At 43.0% G+C, this 19,915-nt stretch overlaps 1 protein-coding gene across 3 annotated transcripts in view; it reads left to right on the top strand.

The window, feature by feature from the left end:
• Positions 1 to 11,861: 11,861 nt before the first annotated feature.
• Positions 11,862 to 19,915, top strand: part of NEDD4L (NEDD4 like E3 ubiquitin protein ligase) — a 309,137-nt gene continuing 301,083 nt past the window's right edge. The window contains exon 1 of one of the 3 annotated variants that reach the window (XM_019755309.2): positions 11,862 to 12,305. In XM_019755309.2, the coding sequence (XP_019610868.2) occupies positions 12,258 to 12,305 (48 nt within the window). In that variant the 5' untranslated portion in view covers positions 11,862 to 12,257. The remainder of the gene's footprint in view (positions 12,306 to 19,915) is intronic. The other 2 variants (XM_074339904.1, XM_019755306.2) reach the window with 2 other exon arrangements.

The raw sequence follows: 19,915 nt of genomic DNA, 5'->3' as shown, positions 1-19,915 counted from the left end.
CGAAAGGAAAGAATCATGTCCTGAGTAGACAAACCTGGAGACCTCTCAACATCGAGATGCTTTTCAGGGGACTGTACGGTGTGTGCCTCATCCTCCAACATAAACTTGTTGAGGGCAGGCCCTGCCTTGGTGCTGGGATATAGGCTCAGTGAATTATAGGGGAAGGTGGGCATCACTGATAGTTAGACAAATATCCCGAAATGGAGTCACGCTAATGCATAGACATGGAGACAGAAACTTGCATGAAGGTGGTATTGAATCAGACTTGCCTACATTCTCATCCTGGCTGTGTGACCTTGAGCTAGCTCCTTAATTTCTCTGGGTCTCAGTTTCCTTATCTGTAAAATACTACCTGCTACATAGGATTGTTGTGGCTGCTATTTTGTATTAAAAAAACACAACACCCATTAAATTCCCCCTGTATGGATTTTTGTATAAATAAAATAGATTCACAAAACAAAGCAAAGGGAACTTCCTTTTCTATGCATCCTATTGTCTGGACGTCCGTAACAGACTATGAAGATAATTAATATTAATTATGACCCCTGAGAGTACATTCTGAATTGTTATTATAAAGGGTAATGTCAGATTTAGTAGTTTATGAATTATTATATTCCTACCAAATTCTCATTTTCAGAAAATTAATAATCCAAGTATGTTATACGATGTCTTTCTGCTTATTTGACTACTTAATTAAGTGACATTTTGGAACTGTGCTGAAGAATTTGTAGTTGCAAACGTGGTGCTGTGTACTAAATCAGTAAAAGATGGGAGGGGAAGCAAGAAATGGAATCAGAACAGGGATTCTGGTCATTTCCATGGGGGGGGGCTCAGGGAACTTGTATGCTGTGTCTTTGTAACAGACAGGATGTGTGTGTATGTGTTGTGTGTTTGTTTCTTAAACTAGGATTCAGGAGATACTAATAAAAATCACTTCAAAATGACTTGATAGCTACCAAAATTTTTAAAAATTTATAAACAAGCGCTAAAGCCCATAAATTGCAGGCACAGTGGGGCAAAGTACATTAGGTTTTTATAAAACTATGATAACGACATTATAAAATGTTATAATACTTTTTATTTTACTATCTTAGAACATATTTTACAATCATAAGCTAATTGGTCTTAAAACTATCCATACATGACATTGGTACTATGATCTCTATTTCCTGCTGGGAGGATGGACGATAGAGCGATTAAATGATATATTTAATTAGGAGTCAAGAGTCTTGGATATTAGTCTTCAGTTAGAACTAATCACTGAAACATTATTTGGGTAAAAAAACTCTTGAACCTCTTGCAACCAGTTATTTATTTTAGAACAGTCTAGTCATAAAAAAGAATTCTAGCGTTTTCTTCTCTTAATAAAAAAACTGTTGTCATGGAAATATTTCAGTTCCCTACGTCCTCCAATTCCCTGCGAATGAACAGGTTATAAACAGGCAGCGGTCCAGCAAAGCCTTTTATGATGGAGGTAAGGTTTGTAACAGGCTACGTTACAAGGCTTTCCAAAGTCCATTTCCCAGGATAAGGAGAGAATAAAAGAACTCTCCCAGGCCCAGCTGTGTTCTATAACCCTGGCTTCTTATCCATTAACTGGCTCAGACCGCTCCCTCCTTCTAAACCAAATATACTAAATCCATTACTGTTTCCCATGCAGAAGTCTTATTTTATGTCTATAAGCTAATAAAAATGACGTTCTGCGTACTAGAAATGCCATGGTCTCTCTCAGAGTCTGTTTCCTCCCAGCATTGGGAATTGATGCATTTTCCAGACAGTTCAGGCAGTTGTTTGCTTTTTAATCAAATGATTTCATTAGCTGATGCAATCATTCATTTCATTTTAGCTGGGGAACCTACTAGTGTATGATTTTATATTCACAACAAAAACATTCTCCTTACTTACCTCAATATAGAAGCTTTGCATCACGCATCCATGAATTCGTTTAAATACAGTGGTGCAAGAGCAATGACAAGGTTCAACTCAGAGCAGGAATGTTTTATATCCTGAATGAAGAAGAAGAGGGAGACGGAAAGTCTCGTCTTAATTCATGCCTGGATCCATGATTCAGAAACATGTTGTTCTGTTTTATTCGGATATAGTGTTTCTCCCAGCTCTTGAGCACTATCTGCTATGTATCTTTGTGCAAAACTGGAGAAAGCAAGAAATGAATTTTGTTCATTTTCACACCCACCCTAGAACTGGATGATGTCCGGAAGGGTAAGTGTGGAAACTGCAAAATTGGCTTTTGAGATCAAGAATCTAGACAATATATCAGTCTCCCACCTATATTGTCACACTTAGTATTTGTGTGGGAAGACAAATGTGGGCAGAGAAGGTGCACATACCTGCAGGAGCACGCATACATGTGTGCACAGCTAGCCAGGTTAGAGCCTGGAGCAAAATATGAAAAAGATCATGTTTATTCTTTAAAAGAAAGACAAGGATGATTTGTCTAAACTTGCAACATTCATAACTAACATGATAAGCTGTTCATATAATGTCCTTTATAATGCTGGAGGCAAAGGACAAGAAGGAATAAATAGCTTGTCATCGTACTGGGTCACATTGCTGACGACCAAGCTAGTATTCTAATAGTGGCATTTGGGGGCTATGTCGTGGGACACCGTAATTGTCCTTCTGGTATAAGCTTCAAAACACCAAAGGGCCTAGTGAAATCCCCAAATGTGGTGGCACTCAGTACATCTTTGCTGTGATGGTACATGACAGAAGCCCTCTCTAAATTGGTTGCCCACTTACTTAACTGAGCATTTTCTTGAATTTATTTTCATTCTGAGTCTGTATCACTCCTGGAACTAAGTTTCATAAGCTTACTGTCCATGGTGTAAGGTCTAAAATGACCTCTTTAACTTTCAGAGGGTGTTCTCTAACTTGAATATTCTGGAATTTAATAAACAGACTGAGGCCTGTCTCTCTCGTGTGTCCGTGATTTGAAAAGTATTCTTCATTTTAACCTGATTCTTCATTTCTCCAGGCTGGACCCTCACCATTTTCAAGGGTAGTCTCATGTGGCAGCACATCTGTATAAAGCTGTTACACAATGTAGTTATCACATTTGGGGGAAAGTGGTTGGACATGTATGATAGTAAGTACATCCTGAAGGCTACTAAGTATGTGGAATTTATAAATGCAGGTCAGCTTTCAGAAGCACCATCTAATTTATTCACATCACCTTTTAAGGAGGCAGAAGGGGTAGGCTTATGTTTAAGTGGTTGCTTAAAGTCTTTTATTTTATCTTTTTTCCATTTCCCAACATGTTTAGCCTCATAAATTCACTTACAACTCTTAGATCTAGCTGTCTCACTCAGACTTCCATGTCTCTGGTCATACTACTTATTCTGTCTGGAGTTTATTTTGGGAATGGGTAGGTGAGTGGGAGGAGACGATAGCTTCAACTTGGAGCACACTGAATTTGAGGCTTCCAGGAGTGGCTATACGGTCGGGTGAATATATACATACACTTAGGTTTGGAGCTCCAAAGAGAAGCGTGGGACAGAGATGTATATTTCAGAATCTTTGGTGAAGAGACGGTAATCAAAGGTGGAAAGGAGAAAACACGATCACAAGGTCATAATAAAAGGTAAGAAGAGACAAACGCTCAGCAGTGGGCCCCATGGGAGCTCACCAGATGGAGGAGAGAGAGCCCATGATGGAAACTGAGTAGGTGAAGCCAGAGACGTAGACGGGAAACCAGGTGAGTGTGCTGTCACTGAGCCCAGGAAACATGACAGGAAGTTTCCAGAGAAAGAAAGAGACCTCGGTAAGTAGATGCCATCAAGAGAACAAGTAAAGTCTAAAAAGTATCCACTGGCTTAAGTGGCATGTATGACTTTGTTGTGAATGCAAGAAACTTCAGGGGAGTGACAAGGGTGAGAACCAGACTGGAGGAGTAAGGAAATGAATGGTTGTGAGCAAGTGGAGACATTTAATTGTGAAGGCAGGGTCAAGATAAGAAGATAAGTGGAAGGGGAGGTGAAGTCCAGAGAAGGCTCGCCCTTCCTTCCTTCCTTCCTTCCTTCCTTCCTTCCTTCCTTCCTTCCTTCCTTCCTTCCTTTTCAGGTTGGAAGAGAATTTAAATCCTAATGGAAATGATGCAGTGAGCAAAAGAGGAGATTACTGGGAGGGAATGGGGCCCACTCACCCTTGGGATGATTGATCTCTAATAGAACAGACAACGTAGGTGAAACAGGACATGGATGAGGAGACGTTTCTATGTGCTGTGGTGAGAGGCCTGGCGAATGGTTTCTGTTTCCTCCTAGACCAGTACACAGTCGTCCACTGAGAGTGAGGGAGAAGAAGGGACATCTTGAGAGCACAGTTGAGGTTGGTGACTGTGAATTCACAGGGAGCAGTAACTCCTGAGTCTCTTTATTTTCTCCAGTGATTCTTAGTTACCCAGATTCAGGCTTGGATAAAGCAGAAACAGGAGAGAACAGAGGGAAACATAGTTTAAGAGTAACTGCAAGAGAAAGACTGAAACGAGAGAAGGGGATTTAAGCTAGACCACAAGGATGGTAGAGTTAAGAAGCAGAGGTCTCAGCATTAGAAGATGCTACAGGGGATAATGGTCTTGCTTATGTCAAAGAACATGTGAGACTGAATGGGGTGCGAGGACTGTTGGTCAGAGAGTTGGTGTTGAAACCACTCATTTCTGGGGTAGAGCATTTGACAAGGTCTAGGAGGGAGAGAGGAAGAGGAGACGGCCACTAGAAATGAAGAGGACGAGGACCTGAGGTTCCAAGAGGTTGAATGGGACATCTTTGCATATGTTCATTATGTCCCTGGTGAGTGATAACCCAGGAGTTGAGGTGGGTAGGAGAATGGTGAATTTGACACCTAAATCTTCCCTCAGAATAAGTGTGGGGAGCGAGGGGGTTTCTGTGGACGGCAGCAACAAGAAGAAAGAGGGGTGTGATGACCCAAGCCTCAAAGCAGTGCTTTACAGTATTAAACTTGAATGATAAACTAAAAAATGTAATGGAATATATTTATAATGTGCTGCAGTTTTAACCTAGGGCAGTCAATGCTTTAAAATAAGAGTTCTGATTTTTTAATAGAGACCTTGAATTTCCATGATTATGAGAAATTCCTGTCGTTCTAAGAGCATAGGAGATTTGTTTGATATTAATTGGAGTCGAGGCTTCACTGAGCAGATGGTGGGGACCATGCAGAGTGAGTGGCCATTAGCTAGCAGGGCTTACTGGAATCAGCTCTCAAAAGATAAGAAGGCCGTTCCCAGAGGCTCAGTGTCAACCATGGGGAGCAGAAGGTTTCTTGAGCCAGAGTGCAAAGATGTTCAGTTTTAGGAGAAAGGAAAAGAGAGGAGGAAATTAATTTTCCGTAAGAATCCATGAGCGTGGTCGTAAGAATGGCCTCAGATGTCTTCCTGCAGAAATCGGTGGGAGACTCAGGTAATCTGAACTCCTTAGTCATCACAGCCTTTGGATGCCCAGAAATGTTGTTTTCACATGGATGCTTTGCCAGTCTCTGCAAATGCGAAGGCAGGGTAGGCATCCTGCGTACACAAGGCTTGCTGGAAGCTCTCTGCTTGTCCCAAAGTGCTTCTGAGGTCATTATCCTCCTTTCAATAAGCAAAACCCTGCGTTTCCTCTCAGATCTCCATTAAGGCTGGTCCCCAGAGAATTTCAGAGGCATCCACACCGCCTGGAAGCAAAGGAACTGTTCTTTGGGTGAGAAATGTAACACCAAAAGCTGTTTTGTCCTAGTACAAGTGAGTCCTGGTGTTTTCATTCCACCCTTACAGTTCAGAATTCACTTTCTAAACACCTGCTTTGTTTCCAGGTGATAGGCTGCAGATTCCCTGAAAAATCTAGGAGGTGAAGTGGACAAACCAGAAGCAAATTACAATACAAGCACAAAATTAATTCAATTGAATTGCTTTGGATATGAAGTTTTAAGAAATGCTTATAGCTGCTTCCATCTGATAATTCAAGTGAAGAAGGCAGCTCACAATGTCTGTCGATGTCATGTATTTCACAGCATTTTGAAATCTGGACAAACTTTGCCATCATCTTTTCCCATCATCTCGTTCTTAGAGGTCTGAGCCTGTCATGGGCATCTCTTGTCCTGTGTGTTTGGTGGCCCGGTTTCATTGGGGGACCTTCTCCACCCTCATGCCACATGGTCCTGGTGGGGCTGTCAACTAGTCTACTGTGTCATCTCCTCCACCTTACACAGGGATGGGTCTGTGACTCAGGCTGGGCCTTCCTTGATTTGATAGAAGAGCTCGGGCTGCAAGCATTTGTCTCGGTTATTGTGTGGGAAGAGCCAGGCTGCAGAACGAAGCCAAGCGCACATCAGCAGAGCCAAGAGACAGAGTCCTGATGACATTATCTGTACTTCTGGACTCAGGCATGTTTTCCTATTTGCATATAAATGGTAGCCTAGGATAAACATGGTTCTGCAATTCATTTTTTCTTCTTCTTTTGATTAAACAATATATCCTTGGGATTCTCCATATCAGTGTGTAGAGAGTGTCCTCATTGATTTTTACAACTACATAGTACTTCATTGTGTGGATTTATTAATAATTGATTCAGCCACTTCTCAGTTGATGGACATCTGGGGTTATTTCCAATCTTTTGGTATTTCCAATACACGTGACTTCATATTTTGCCAATGCTGTTGGTCTTAAAAGTGGAATTACTCGATTACGTTACCAATGTAACGAGAAATGGAATTGTTGAATAAAACCTCAATTGATGGATTAAACAGACAATTAGATTCAACAAAACAGTTATTTGGCAAAGTGGAAGAGAGAGCTGAAGAAATGCAGCACAGGTGGAATATGTTAAAGACGTTAAGGGCTACTGATGATAGAATAAGAAGGCGTACATGTGATTCATAGACTCTCTGAAGGACAGACAAAGAAAATGGAGAAGGGGCAATATTTTAAGAGATGAGAGCTGAGCATTTTCCAGAAATGATAAAGGATGTAAATCCACATGTAGAGAAAGCACAAAGCATATTAGGATAAGTAAAAAGAAAGCCACATATAAATTATATAAAGTTTATAAGAACATCAAGAACAAAAAGCAACTAGAGAGAAGGCCAACCATCTACAAAGGAACAATAATTAGACTAAGAGCTGCCTAGTCGTCAACAAGAGAAGCCAAAGTGCTAAGAATGATACAACCGTTTTTTATCTTAGATGGGACTGTTGAGTAGTTTTTCCTAAGGGTTGTCCTGTCCCCTGGCCTCTGATGTAAATAGATTTTACAACCTAAGACTTCAGATGGCAATGATGGGTAAATATCAGTGACACCAGTTACATTAAGAATATTTATTCACATCTTTCTACAATCCACACAGCTTTGAGTCTGCTTCTAATGTATAATTTTCACCATCTTGCATAGCTAAGGCTAGATATTTTCAGATAAACAAAAACTGAGTTTATCACCAATGGATCTTTATTAAAGGAATTTAAAATGTCCCTCAGGAAGAAGGAAAGTGATTCCAAAGGAACGTCTATGAAGCAACAAAGAATCCTTAGAAACAAAACATATTGGTAAAGCTAAAAAAAAAAAATTGTACAGTATAAAAAGAACATCTAATTTGGTGGTTTAAAAAAGGACAGAATGAAACTAGAATACCATGGAAGTAATACCACAGAAAAAGTTGATCAAAACCAGTGTTTTAAACTCCATGTACTGTTCAGATGGGGGATTAAGATATTAACTTTTGAAAATTTGTTGAGTTAGGCATGCATGTAAAATGTCAAAGGTAAACAGGAAAAGAATAGAAATGCAATGATTAACATCCCAAACAGGAGAGGGAAATAAATACAGTAATAAGAAAACAAAGGAAAACAGCAAAACTCAATAAAAAAAGTCGCCTTAAAATGTAAGAAAAAAATATACAGTAAAAATGTGGAGGCCAATCCATATAGTTTAGAAATATTAGTGAATTTTTAAAAGTCAATAGCTAATTTAACCAGTTAAAAAGCAGGTAGTTTGTCAGATTGGAAAAAATAGGAATCACGTATCTATAGCTCAGATAATGTTATTTATAAAGTGCTAGAATGAATAGCACATAGGTGTTCCAAATGTATTTCTTTAAAAGCTTAGCTATTTTTATATCAAAAAAAGATCAGCTATTTACAAATCATTCTTTGCTACCCACTTCTATACTAGTCAAAAGTTTGAAGCATGTTTTATTTCCCTATATAATCATAAACATTTTAAATTTGTGAGAGTCCTCCTTGTGTCAATGAATGCTGCTAAGTTTCAAGATAGCTCCAGTTTTTAGGTACATGGCGGTGGGGACAGAGCCAACAGTGCAGTTTCCAGGCTCTCGGGCTCACATGGAAAGGTGCTGGCTCAGGTAGTAAATGGCCATCAACTGTGATTGGATGGCCATCAGCTGTGGCTCGTTGGCCGTCAGCTGTAACCAGTGAGCCATGGGCCACTAATATAACTGCTGTGGCTACGCTAGCAGAAAAATGGGGGCTAGCAAGAAGATGGTGGCTGGTAAGCGCAGGTTGCAGTTAGCACGGCAGATTGCAGTTAGCAAGCGGCTGGTTGGTTGGCAGAGAAGTGGACGGCAGGATGAGGATCGTGTGGCTCCTGCTTCCTGTGTCTCCAACCCAGCCACCAGCGAGAATATAGTGGTATGACTCCCCTACCTATGGCTCTGTGGGTGTTCCTTTTAGGCCTCACCATATCCTGCGTTCTTATGTGGGGAGCGGGACCAGAGATCCCACATGACACCTTGCATGACAATGGCCTTCTTCAAAATGTCTGCTTCATGAACTTTCTTTTCAAAGGACACAAATTATCAAAAACTGAAGAGAAAAATCTCGTACTATTTAAATGAAATTTAAGCAAATATGTGACAGTACGTGTTATTATTCAGCTTTGGGTACTTCTCAGACTTGATTAAGATCTAGTTTGCTAAGCCAATTCAATAATTTGCAAAGAGGCTTAGCATTAAAATGTTTTCCATTTGTGATTACCCATTGTACTTTAAAATTGTTCTTGCTAATTTTTCATTTCTGATGATCCAAGTGAAGAGCATTTACTAAATACCCAAGATGTTAGAGGCAGCCTCCAAAGGGAAGGAAACGAACAATTTCTGGAATAATCTACAAGTTAGGTTCTATATAATTGTTGGGTAGATGCGAAACTGATTGGAGGATAAAACAATTTTGCTTTGTGGAAGACTGCTGAATAGTTTCTCTTAAGGGTTGTCCTTACCACCCTCTCCTAGCTTCCCTCAAGAAATTGGATTACTAATCTGAGATTTGGGAGTGATACAGCGTGGGTAAAATTGATTCAGGATACTAGTCACATGAAATCTATTTGTTTATGTCCTAGCTTGTTCCACAAAGGATTCAAATATGTTTATAGTATGTAATTTCCTCTAAATTGAAAAAAAACAAAACAAACCAGGATCATGGAAATTATGTAAAGAATAGAAATATAAGTCTAGGCCAAAGATCCCTCAATTTTGCTGTGCATTAGAATTACCTAGGAGCTTCTGAAACTCCTGATGCCCAACAAAATCAGAGTATATGGGGTGGGAGGTAGAGAGCAGTAGTTTTAAAGATCCCCAGGCATTCCTATGTGCAGCAAAGTTTGGGAACCACTGGCTGAGGCTGCCCCTCTCAATCTTAACACGCACCTTAGCGTCACCTGGGAAGCTATTTAAACTACTGATCCTGGGCTCTTGTCCTGAACCAATGAAGTCATAATCTCTTATGCTGGCAACTGGGCCCTTGGTCATTTTAAAAGTCCCCAGATGATAACAATGTGCATCTAGGGTAGACAATATTGCACTGGGAAAAAGCTGGCACATAATTACACAGGGGATTGATTTGGGTTTTTATTTTTTTATTTTTATGGATTTTGTTATGGCTTAAGGCCATAAAACTGGTCCTGAGTTTCCTGGTGGCCAAAGTAAATAGAAAAACAGAATCAGTTGATATAAGTGTTGTCATCTATAATGCAAAAGCTTATCAGTTCCTTGGAACTGATAGGTCTGAAATAATGTCTTGTTTGAGTCTTTTTACAAGGGCCGTTGAATGATGTTATGAATCACGATTTTATAAATACCCCCACAATAAATGACAGATGGCAAGTTTCATATCGTAGATTCTAATAATCATCCCTCAGGGAAAGCCAGGGACATGACCTCAGAGTGCAGGCAGGGCAGGCTGTTGTGGTAGGGCTGCCGGAGCAGCAATAATGGGGAAAGGAGGAAGAGAGGAAGTATGACACAGCTCTCCATTTCCCAGATCATAGGCCTTCACCCCAAGGTAAAGCCTGGAACTATGCACCTCCAGCTATTGGTGGGGTGTCCTGTGTAACTAGAAACTATAATTTTCTTTAAAAAAAATTTAAAGATCTATTGCTTTTCCCTTCATCTTTTAAACTACCCAAAGCTTGACAAAGAAAGGCCTGGCTAATGAGGGTTAAAAAAGCTGCGATTCCTATTTGGCTAGGAAAAATTGACTAGAGACCTGCCTTTCTAAATGCTCCTTCATAGAGATGATTTTTTTTTTTTCTTCAGTTGGGCTTTTGTGGCATGTAAGTACTGTTGATTTAATGGCTCACGATTTGTAGAGAAGGTTTCTGAGTAGGGTGTTCACTGCACGGGGCTGAGTCTTGAAAGGAAACCCATTATATGGCACACGTTTTAAGCCGCAGTAACTTGGTTAGGGAAGCCAAGGAGAGCTTAAGTTAGGGTGGGTGTGCCCCTTTTCTTTCGCAAACAATATAGCAGGGCACACAGCACATTTTGTCTAAAGTAGATGGGGTCAGGCCTGATTCTTCTGAATCACGTGAGTTCTTTCTTAAACAACTTACTTGAATGAAGATCCTGAACGAACCCTGTTATTACCCAAGTACGCACTCCGATGTTTTCAAAGGCAAATGGTACGTTTGGCTTGTTTTCTTTTTGTACTCACAACTGCACTTCACATCTAAATTTAAGAAAGCCTTCCTGAAAAAGTCGGGTGATGAATTTCTTTCACTTATTTAGTCTCTGGCTTCCTATAAACCTAAAGGATTAAATGAACTGCTTGCTAGAGAAACAGCAGCTGAGATGTGGAGAGAATCCTACGGTAGCAAATAAGACGTCGTAATGGTTTGCACACGCGGAGAAGAACCTCACGCTTGAGTTTGATTTTTCACGTTGCGGCTCACAAATAAGCTGCCTTTTATTCAAAGAACCACGCTATCTGCTTTCGAGTGGGTGGGTGTGTACTCAGAGCAGGCGCTGTGTTGGTTTTGTTCCCTGTAAGGTTGATACGGGCAGTGGCAACTCGCGGCCACACCGGGGCAGCCTCTTCTCGGCTGGCGGCCCGGCCAGACGGACCGGCTCCAGGGAGCTGACAATGCAGCCAAGTCCGGCTTGCTGGGGTGGCCCGGAATATAAAGGGGGCTAGAAACATCCATGTTTCCCCTTTTATCAATTACGGCGGCTCAAGGCTGTTGGTAAAAAGACCACAGGGAAAAGGAATGGACTGAGTGTTGTGTTTCTTGTGGAAAATGACTTCAGCGCCCCGAAATGCCCACCCCGCCCCCTCTCCCCAAAGCAGAGGGAAAGCGGGAGAGGAGGGTGGGTCAGGGGGGAAGGCCAGACCCGCACAGACACCCCTCCGCGGACCCGCCCCACAGCGCGGGGAGCCGGGAGGAACAGCGAAAAGCGACTCCAGAGGCCCGGGGGTGGGGCGAGGTGGGCGTGGGCGTAGAACTCCGCCACCCCCGCGGCCCGCCGCCCAGCCCGGCCTCTGATTGGCTTGTGCCCGCCCCGGTGAGGCGGGGAGGGTCCCTTCTGGGCAGCGGGTGGGCGGAGGCAGAGGAGGGGGCGGAGAGAGCAGGGGCCGGGAGGGAACGAGCGAGGGGGCTGGCGAGCGGTGTTCCCGGGAACTGAGAGCAGGCTCCGCGCGGGGCGGAGAGCGGCGGGCGAGCGGGGAGGGAGGGGAGACGCGAGGCACGGGCGACGGGGAGGGACAGCACGGCGGGCTCCGCGCCGCCGCCGCCCGCTGCTCGGCGCGCTCTCTGAACTGGAAGCCCGCACGATCCCGCAGCCTCCCGGGAGGAAGCGGCGCGGGCAGCAGGGACACGCGCGCTCGGGCTCCCTCACCTGCGGCGAGGCACGCGCGAGGCCGGGTGCTGGGCGGGCCGGACCCGGAGGAGGAGTGCAGATCCGGCCCCCCGCATCGCAGCCCAGCCGCCCGGGAGCGCCTCCGACCCGCGCTGGGCGCCGGCTCCATGGCGACCGGGCTCGGAGAGCCAGTCTATGGACTTTCGGAAGATGAGGTGAGCGGCGCCCCCTTCCCGCCTGGGACTCCCTGGGGAGTTCCTGCCCCGGGCCGGGCAAGGGGTGGGGCGATCCGAGGGGTGTGCGCCCCCGCGCCTGCAGGGGAACCCCAAACGCAAGAGCGTCCGGGAGCGGGGTGCCCGGGGGGTTGCTGTTCCGGCCTTTCCGCCCGGCTCCTGCGCCCCCTCCCCCCAGCCAAATGTATTGTTTGTAAATAAAGCGGCGCGGCGCCCTTGGAGCCGGGGTTCACTCGGCCGCTCCCCGCCTTTGGTTGAAGGCGGATGCGCTTCTGCTCGCGAGTTCCCCCTCCTCTCCCCGCCGCGTTTCCTGGGGCTTTTGGGCAACTTTCCGCCTCGCTGCTGCAGCCCGGGAGTCCCCTGCTGTATGTCACGTCTGGGTGGGGGCTGGAGACCCGCGGCCCAGAGGAACCTGAATTGCCTTCCCCGGGAACTTTCTAACGTTCGTGTCAGCAAGTACTCTGACGCCTGTGTGTGCTTGCCACGGTGCGAGTCGGTGAACGTGTGGAGCGGTGTGTGCTTTTTTCCCCTGAAGAATCTAATGCCAGGAATTTGGATTTTGGGGATCTTTTTTTGTGGGGGGAGGAGGTCTAGGATGGTGGCAGGTGCTCCTGGAAACTTGGAGGAAGCTTGCAGCCCTGCCATTTTTTTTCCTCGCAAAGATCAAAGCCCGGTACCTCCAGGGTGGCTGGAGAGACGAAAGCTCAATCGATCGCTTTTATTAATAAAGAAAATTAAATAAGCCACGCCCCGAAGGCTTCGGTTTGACTGGAAAGGGCTTTGTTTTCACCCTCGCCCTCTCCTCGCGGTTTCCCACTCCTCCCCTTTAGAAAGGATCCTGCTAAATCACTGCTTAGCTCTCTCTCGCCCAGCCACACTCGGCTCTTATTGGTGTGTTGCTCTGCCAAAAAGGGGGGTGGGAGGCCTGTCGCTGGCGCGGCGTGACAGGCAGGCTGGATGGAGCAGGTAGGAGGGGTTTGCCATCTGGCGGGGCACGCGCTCAGGTTTGGCTCCCCTTTCGAGAGGTGAATTTACAACCCAGAAGCATTACTCAGCAGGGAGGTATTTCCTATCCTGGTTGTGCATTTCATGAAAAGTTGATGCCTGGCAATTCAAGGATTTCTGGATTTCTCTTTCTTCCTCTCCAGCTTCTTTCTTTTCTGAGGTCCCGTCTTTCTCTGCTGATGGGGGTGGGGTTCATGAAGAGGCTATTATCTGAAACATGCCCACGTTATGGCTTCTCTCTCACCAGCTTTCCTACTCTGGTACTCTGGTACAGTGTGTGTATGTGTGCTATTTGAGTGTGTAATGGAATAGGTATCTTGAAGTGGGGCGGATGTTTGGGGCTGTGACTTATTTTTCCCCTTAAGGATGCTAGTGAAAGCTTGTGGTATTTTATCAAAGAATGATCACAATGCAAATTATGTGCGATTTACATTTTTTATTATTTTGCTGCGCTGTGCTTGTGTAAAGTAATTTCCCCTTTTTGTGTAGTTACCTGCGGATGGGTGAAAAGTAGCATTGCTTCTTTTGCCCAGGGGCTTCTCCTCTTCCTGGCTTCTTTCCCCTTTGAGGAGCTTTCTCTTTCATTCTCTACTTCTCCATTTAATTAGCAGCAGTAGAGGGCAGGCAGCGAGCTTTTAGAAAGGTGCTGAGAAGCAGACATTCCTAAACAAAGGGCTTGAGGGATTGTGGAGGATGGAGACAGCTGCGTTTTCTCTTACTCTTAGATCTTTAAAAAAACAATTACATGATTATTTTTCACAGCTCCCTGAAAAAAAAATATGATTCTATCAGTGTTTTGGGAAATGCAGCTGGGTAAATGCATGCATATCACTGTTCGTGCTTCGTTCACATTTACAGCTAGTGTCAGAATCTACCTAGAGTGCATCTTGCCTCTTTTGTGTAGATGAGTTAATAATACTAATCATTTTAACTGGTGTCTAGTGTGAAAGTGAAGGATGGAGTATAAAGAGTGTGTGTGTGTGTGTGTATAACTGGGTTCGTGTCTGCATGTTACTAGAGGGGTATTTGTGTCTGTGTGTGGAATAGCAAGAGGTGATGAAGACAGTTTATTGGTGGATTGAGTGATGGCCATGTGGCTGGTACTCTTTAGTTCTGCACACATTATATTCCAAAAGACAAAAATCACATCTGTCTTTTTCAGCTTCTCCTACCAGTGACAAAATAAGCCAGGGCTGTTTTGATGATTTCACAGTTTGATGGTGTTTGCTTTTTATGGGAGGTTTCATGCTGTCAGGTTGCCCTTCGGAAAATCAGGGAATGCCTTCGTAGAATATTAACAAATTGCTTGTTGAGTTTGCATAGCTTGTTTTGTCTCCCTGCATTAGCCTGTGCAACACAACAAATGGAAGATTTTAACAGCCTCTTAAAGTAGAATGCCTGATGAAACAAACTGCAGGGTTGTTTTTCCAAGGCGTGTTAACTATGGGTGCACGTCAGTTCACACACTTGGTGTGCTGCAGACCATCACACGTAAAGGTATTTCCAGGGCTCTATAGAAGTCGTCCTATAAACCTCTTAGCAAAATAGACATCCATACTTAGTGAATTTTGTGTTTCCATTGGAGGGGGATGAAAAGCATTGTATGTTTGGAGGGCACTTAGTTATGTCCCATCTCAGAAAGACTCGCTCTAAGTACTGCTGATGATGAAGCATTGCATTAACCTAGAAAACAGCGGGCTGCCAAGACAGAGGGCATTGTTCCTACGTCTGTCCAGCTTGTAGAATGAAAGGGATGAAGTGTGGGCTTTGCTTGTGTGAGTGCACGTGCTTGTTTGTTTATTGTCATGTGCCTTTCTGGCTGGGGTTCCTCTGGTGAATTATAGTTCATGTTCACCCTGATTTAAATCAGGTCAATTTGGGTAAAACCAAATTTGAAGGCGCCATCAGATGAAGGATGTTTGGTGTTTGGAGGGATTAGCAAATTAACAAAACTTCTGATTCAGGGCCCAGGATCAGATTTGGGCTGAAATCAGAACTCTTTGGACTAGTTTCTGCATCTGGCTTGGTGCCATGGCTGTTGTTTATTTGGATTTTTGTTTTTATTTTTTTGGCAATCTGTAGCACATTTTGGCATAGTTTACTCATGAATGTTACTGTTAACCTCCTGAAATCTTCTATTATAACATCTTAGAAAGGCATTGAAAAGATTTTCTAGTGGGTGAAAGTTTGAATGACAGCTTTCTTAGTAGATGTGGCATTTAAAATATTTTTGGTGATTAGGATGAGGCAAATGGCATAGAAATGAAGGCCAGGCTGACTTGGGATGGTACTTTGACACCCTCCCTCCTTATTTTATACAAGTAAGGATAGTTGGCCAATGTTTCATATGCTTTCTCTGTACCTAGCACTGTGTTAAGCCTTTATGCACTTGCTGTCTCGTTTAATCCTCATAAGACCCCTATGAGGTGTGATGTACAGATGAGGAATGGAGGTTCAGAGAGGTTAAGTGACATGCTTAAGGACACACAGCTAGTATGTCATGGAGTCAGGATTTGAACCCGGTTCTGTTGATTCCACAGCCCTAGTTTTAAATATGCTCCCTCTCTTCCAAGTATCTTGAAGGGTCTTCATAGTTACATTATTCAGGATAATATAAGGTAGAGATAAATGTCAGGGGTTGTAAACTGATGGCATGTGGGCCAGAATGAATCAAGAGCCCTGCTTAGTATGGTGTCCACAGTGTTTTAAAGCTTGGGAATTTTCATGGAAAATGGTAAAAAAATCTGCATTGGGGCTTCATTCTCACCTGGCAACAATTAGTGTGTCTGAATCGTGGCCCTTGAGATGTGGCCACTGTGCTGTAGTTGCCACCATGTCCAACTACTCCCTGTTGTCATAGGGAACTGCCCATTTGCATATAACACTTTATCACAAACATTCAAGATGAACCTTTGGCGTAGATATCATATTTTAAGATGCTGTCAATTTTAAGATGCACCATTATTTTGCTTTATGTATCACTATGAAAAAAAGAAAAAAATTGTTGTCAGGCTATGATATACCATTGATTTTATGAAGCATCTTTATTTCAGAGATGTTAAAATATGAAAACAGGGTTGTTTTAGAATTCATGAATTTCTCTAATTAGAGACCTGTGCTAACTGTGGACCTTCAATTTCAATACCCCCAATCAGTCAACACTTTTTAGTCAACTGCTAGCCAGATTTCTGCTTTGCCGTCTCTGAGAAAAGTGCTAGAATAAGGGCAGTGCTCTTAAGTGGGCGTTAGCAGAGAAGAAACAGGGAACCTAGATAAGTCCTTAATTTATAAAAAGTGGTCCATGTGTGTTTTCAAGAGATTACTTGGGAAACCTTGCATGCTGTCTTTGCAGTTGTGCAAAGTGGTCACAAGATTGCTTTCAGAAATTGCAGTTTCGGTATTGTTTGGCTCTAAAGGTGCATGCTGAAAGTCAGTTTTCTAGAGGAAGCTAAGACTTGCCCATTCATTCCAATTCCAAATGCCTGAGTCAGGCCTAGCGCCGCTGGTCTTTGTGCTGTGTACCCAGCACATGGGCGACTCCAGTTACAACCGAGTCCTGACCGCTAACCTCTGGGAAACAAACCCCCAAAGGGCCTAGGTTTTACTGTGACACTGAAAAGCAGTTTTTAACTTGGGCAAAGATAATATATGGTGTTAAATTCTACTTATTCTCTTTAGATATTTTATTTTCTTTAAGGATTCTATGGAATTTGTAGAAATTGACATTTTAATTTATATTCTGTTTACTTGTATCGTCAGGGTGTTTATTTGAATTATTTTATGATTGAAAAGTAGTTTCCTTAATTTAAGAAAAAAAATAGTTTTGTTCAAAGGGGTGAAGACATGGGAAAATGGGAATCCACAGACAATTGCAGTTGCTTGACCATGCAGAACACAATCGAAAGGGAAGCCATTGACTGGTACGTGGCGTCTCGTCAATGCAGTGAGTGTCCGCACCCCAGGGAAATTTCTTGGAAAGTTGTTTTGGGGTTCTGGGAGTGTCAATATGCTGACATATATTTAGGAGAAATATGAATAATGTCAAGGAAGACGTACATCCCTGATGTGAAGAATGGCTTTAGAATGTGACATCATCACAGCAGTGCTTGGGAGTTCCTGCTAAATTGCTTTTGCACTCACTGTGGGGGAGAGAAACTTCATGCTCATTGCTAATTTAATAACCTTTCTGTATTGTTCAGGTGTTTAAGTAATGTCATAAGTGACTGGTGGAAGAGACTAATTCATTTCTCATTGATAGATTGAGATCATATTAATTTTTTTTTAAACTTCATTTAAGTGTGTTTTTCCAGGACCCATCAGCTCCAAGTCAAGTGGTTGTATCCGTCTAGTTGTGGAAGGCGCAGCTCACAGTGGCCACACCCTGGTGTTACGAGCATCGCACTCTAACCAACTGAGCTAACCAGCCGGCCCCTAACATTTTTGTTTTGAGTTAAAAGATCTGTTTAACCAGATTTTATTGCTGGCTTTGAATTTTGGGTCCTAGATGAGTAGCGACAGTAAAAAGAGATCCAACTTAAAGAGTTTTCAAGCTTTTTGATGCTGTAGGTCTTTGAATAAGTGTTTTTGTCTTACTGATATATTTGTTAATTATAGCAAATATATTTGTTAATATGTAGCAAACTACACGTTGATCTTCTGGCAATCCATGTTAAAGAGGATTAAAATAATATACAAGTAATATAATGATGATAAACATTAGGGTAGTAGGATTAATGGAGGGTGTGAGAAAGGAGACACAATGTTATTGTTTGTTTTTACATTGTTTCTCTTCCAGGTCACAGTATAAACAAATGTATTTCATTTTCTGACTATAGGTGGCAATATTTGTACTGTTTAATGATGTGACTGTTGACTTGGGAGTTGCTTGCTGGTGGAATATGGAAATGAGAGCATAATTTAGAGATAAGGATAAAGAAACTAGATTTAGAAAAGAATATTTTCCTACAGACTAAAAAAACATCATTTAATAATAAAAACACCTAAAGTAATATTTCTCACTGTGGGCAGTCTCAGGAATCATCTATTTTCCAAGTTTTTCAAGGTTCCCCTTATCCAGGGTTTATTGAAATTTGGAAGAGTTTTAATTTTCAGGCATTTGGATTTGGAAAAAAAGCCCCCGCAACATACAAACACAGAAAAAGTCCTCTGAGAACCACTGCCATATCCTTTCTTCTTGGGTGTGTGGGGACTTCTAAATAATTCTAGTTCTGCTATACTTACCGCTCTACAATTGCTGCCATTGACTTTGAGAAGGAAGTAATAATTATCACCACTCCTGGGTATTTGATTGCTGGAGATATTCTTGATTCCTGATGCAAGACTGCGGCTCAAGTTCTGGAAGAGAGAAAAGCGACGGTATAAAGATCTGGGACCTTATTTCTTGAGTATATAGGCTCTCGTTATAGTTGCAATGTTTTGTTCTGAACCTGAGTGGCCTGAATGCTGATTATTACTGTAATACCTGTAGGTGACAAAAGCCAGATTACTTAAGTGTGTCTGTGGTAACCAGCTTAAATTGACACTTTAGTCGACTTTTTGTCCCTGACTCCAGAGTCCTGTATTGATTCAGAACTCGCCAAGTTTAATGGTGAGGCTATCAGATTCCCTTGCTGTCATCAAGTTCAGTGTTTGGTGACTGCTTGGCAGGCAAACATCCACTGAAAGATTTCATATTCTTTTTATACCTCCTATTCACTAAGAAAAAAGGGACATTCGAAAGTGGATTTTTTTTTTTTTTAGTGTAAAATACTGGGATGTGCAATCCACCTGGTGAAGGTGGGACTTGGAAGGGCTTGTAGGGATGGTGGTCCTGGGCATGAACAAGCCCAGGAAGCCCAGGAACGGTCCCATTGCTGGTTAGGGTGGTATCCCCTCCCACGGCCCCTGCTTCCCTGCCGTCTCCACCCCCCACCCACCCCCCCCACCCCCCGTGGCTTCCCAGGCTCCTGAAGTGAAGTTTGGATGGATCCCTTGAGTGGCTCAGGCACGTGTCTACCCTCCAGTTTGTTCTGTCTCCCTCTGCATCTGATTGGGCACCTCCAGACAAGGTGGTGACCAGTGGTGTAGGGACAAGGGCCAGTGCTGTGCCTCTGATTCTTGGTCTTGCCTTTGTTAACACAGTTATCACGTCTTAATAATATTTCCCATTTTGCAGCCTCATTCAAGGCCTGGCTCTTCTTGGTCTCCTTAGATGGTTCTGGACCATGTTTTATGATGTGTCTTCTAGGGTATTTTGTGAAATAGAATGAGAACCACAGTTGGGAAGGATGGCCAGCGCATTCCTACCTGGCAGGCACCTACCTGCATGGCCCCAGCTGAACATCTGTTTTAATATTTTAAAACGCAAAATGAAACAGTCTTTTTGGTGCTGTCTCTGACTTCAAATTTTCTAGGTACATTTTGTCAACTCTGTTAGATATCACCCACATGAGGAGTCTAGTGAAGACAGGCTTGGGTCCCGTAATGTAGGTGAAGATTGTCTCTACTAATTTTTCCTTTTGTTTAACTGAAGATGTTTGTATTGAATGAGTTCTTCTTTTTTTTTTTTTTATGTGTAAGTTTTTGTT

The sequence above is a fragment of the Rhinolophus sinicus genome, linkage group LG09 (genome assembly GCF_036562045.2).
Source record: "Rhinolophus sinicus isolate RSC01 linkage group LG09, ASM3656204v1, whole genome shotgun sequence".
Taxonomy (NCBI): Eukaryota; Metazoa; Chordata; class Mammalia; order Chiroptera; family Rhinolophidae; genus Rhinolophus; species Rhinolophus sinicus.
The sequence above is the reverse complement of the archived record's forward strand: the minus strand, read 5'-3'. Positions and strand labels throughout refer to the sequence as shown.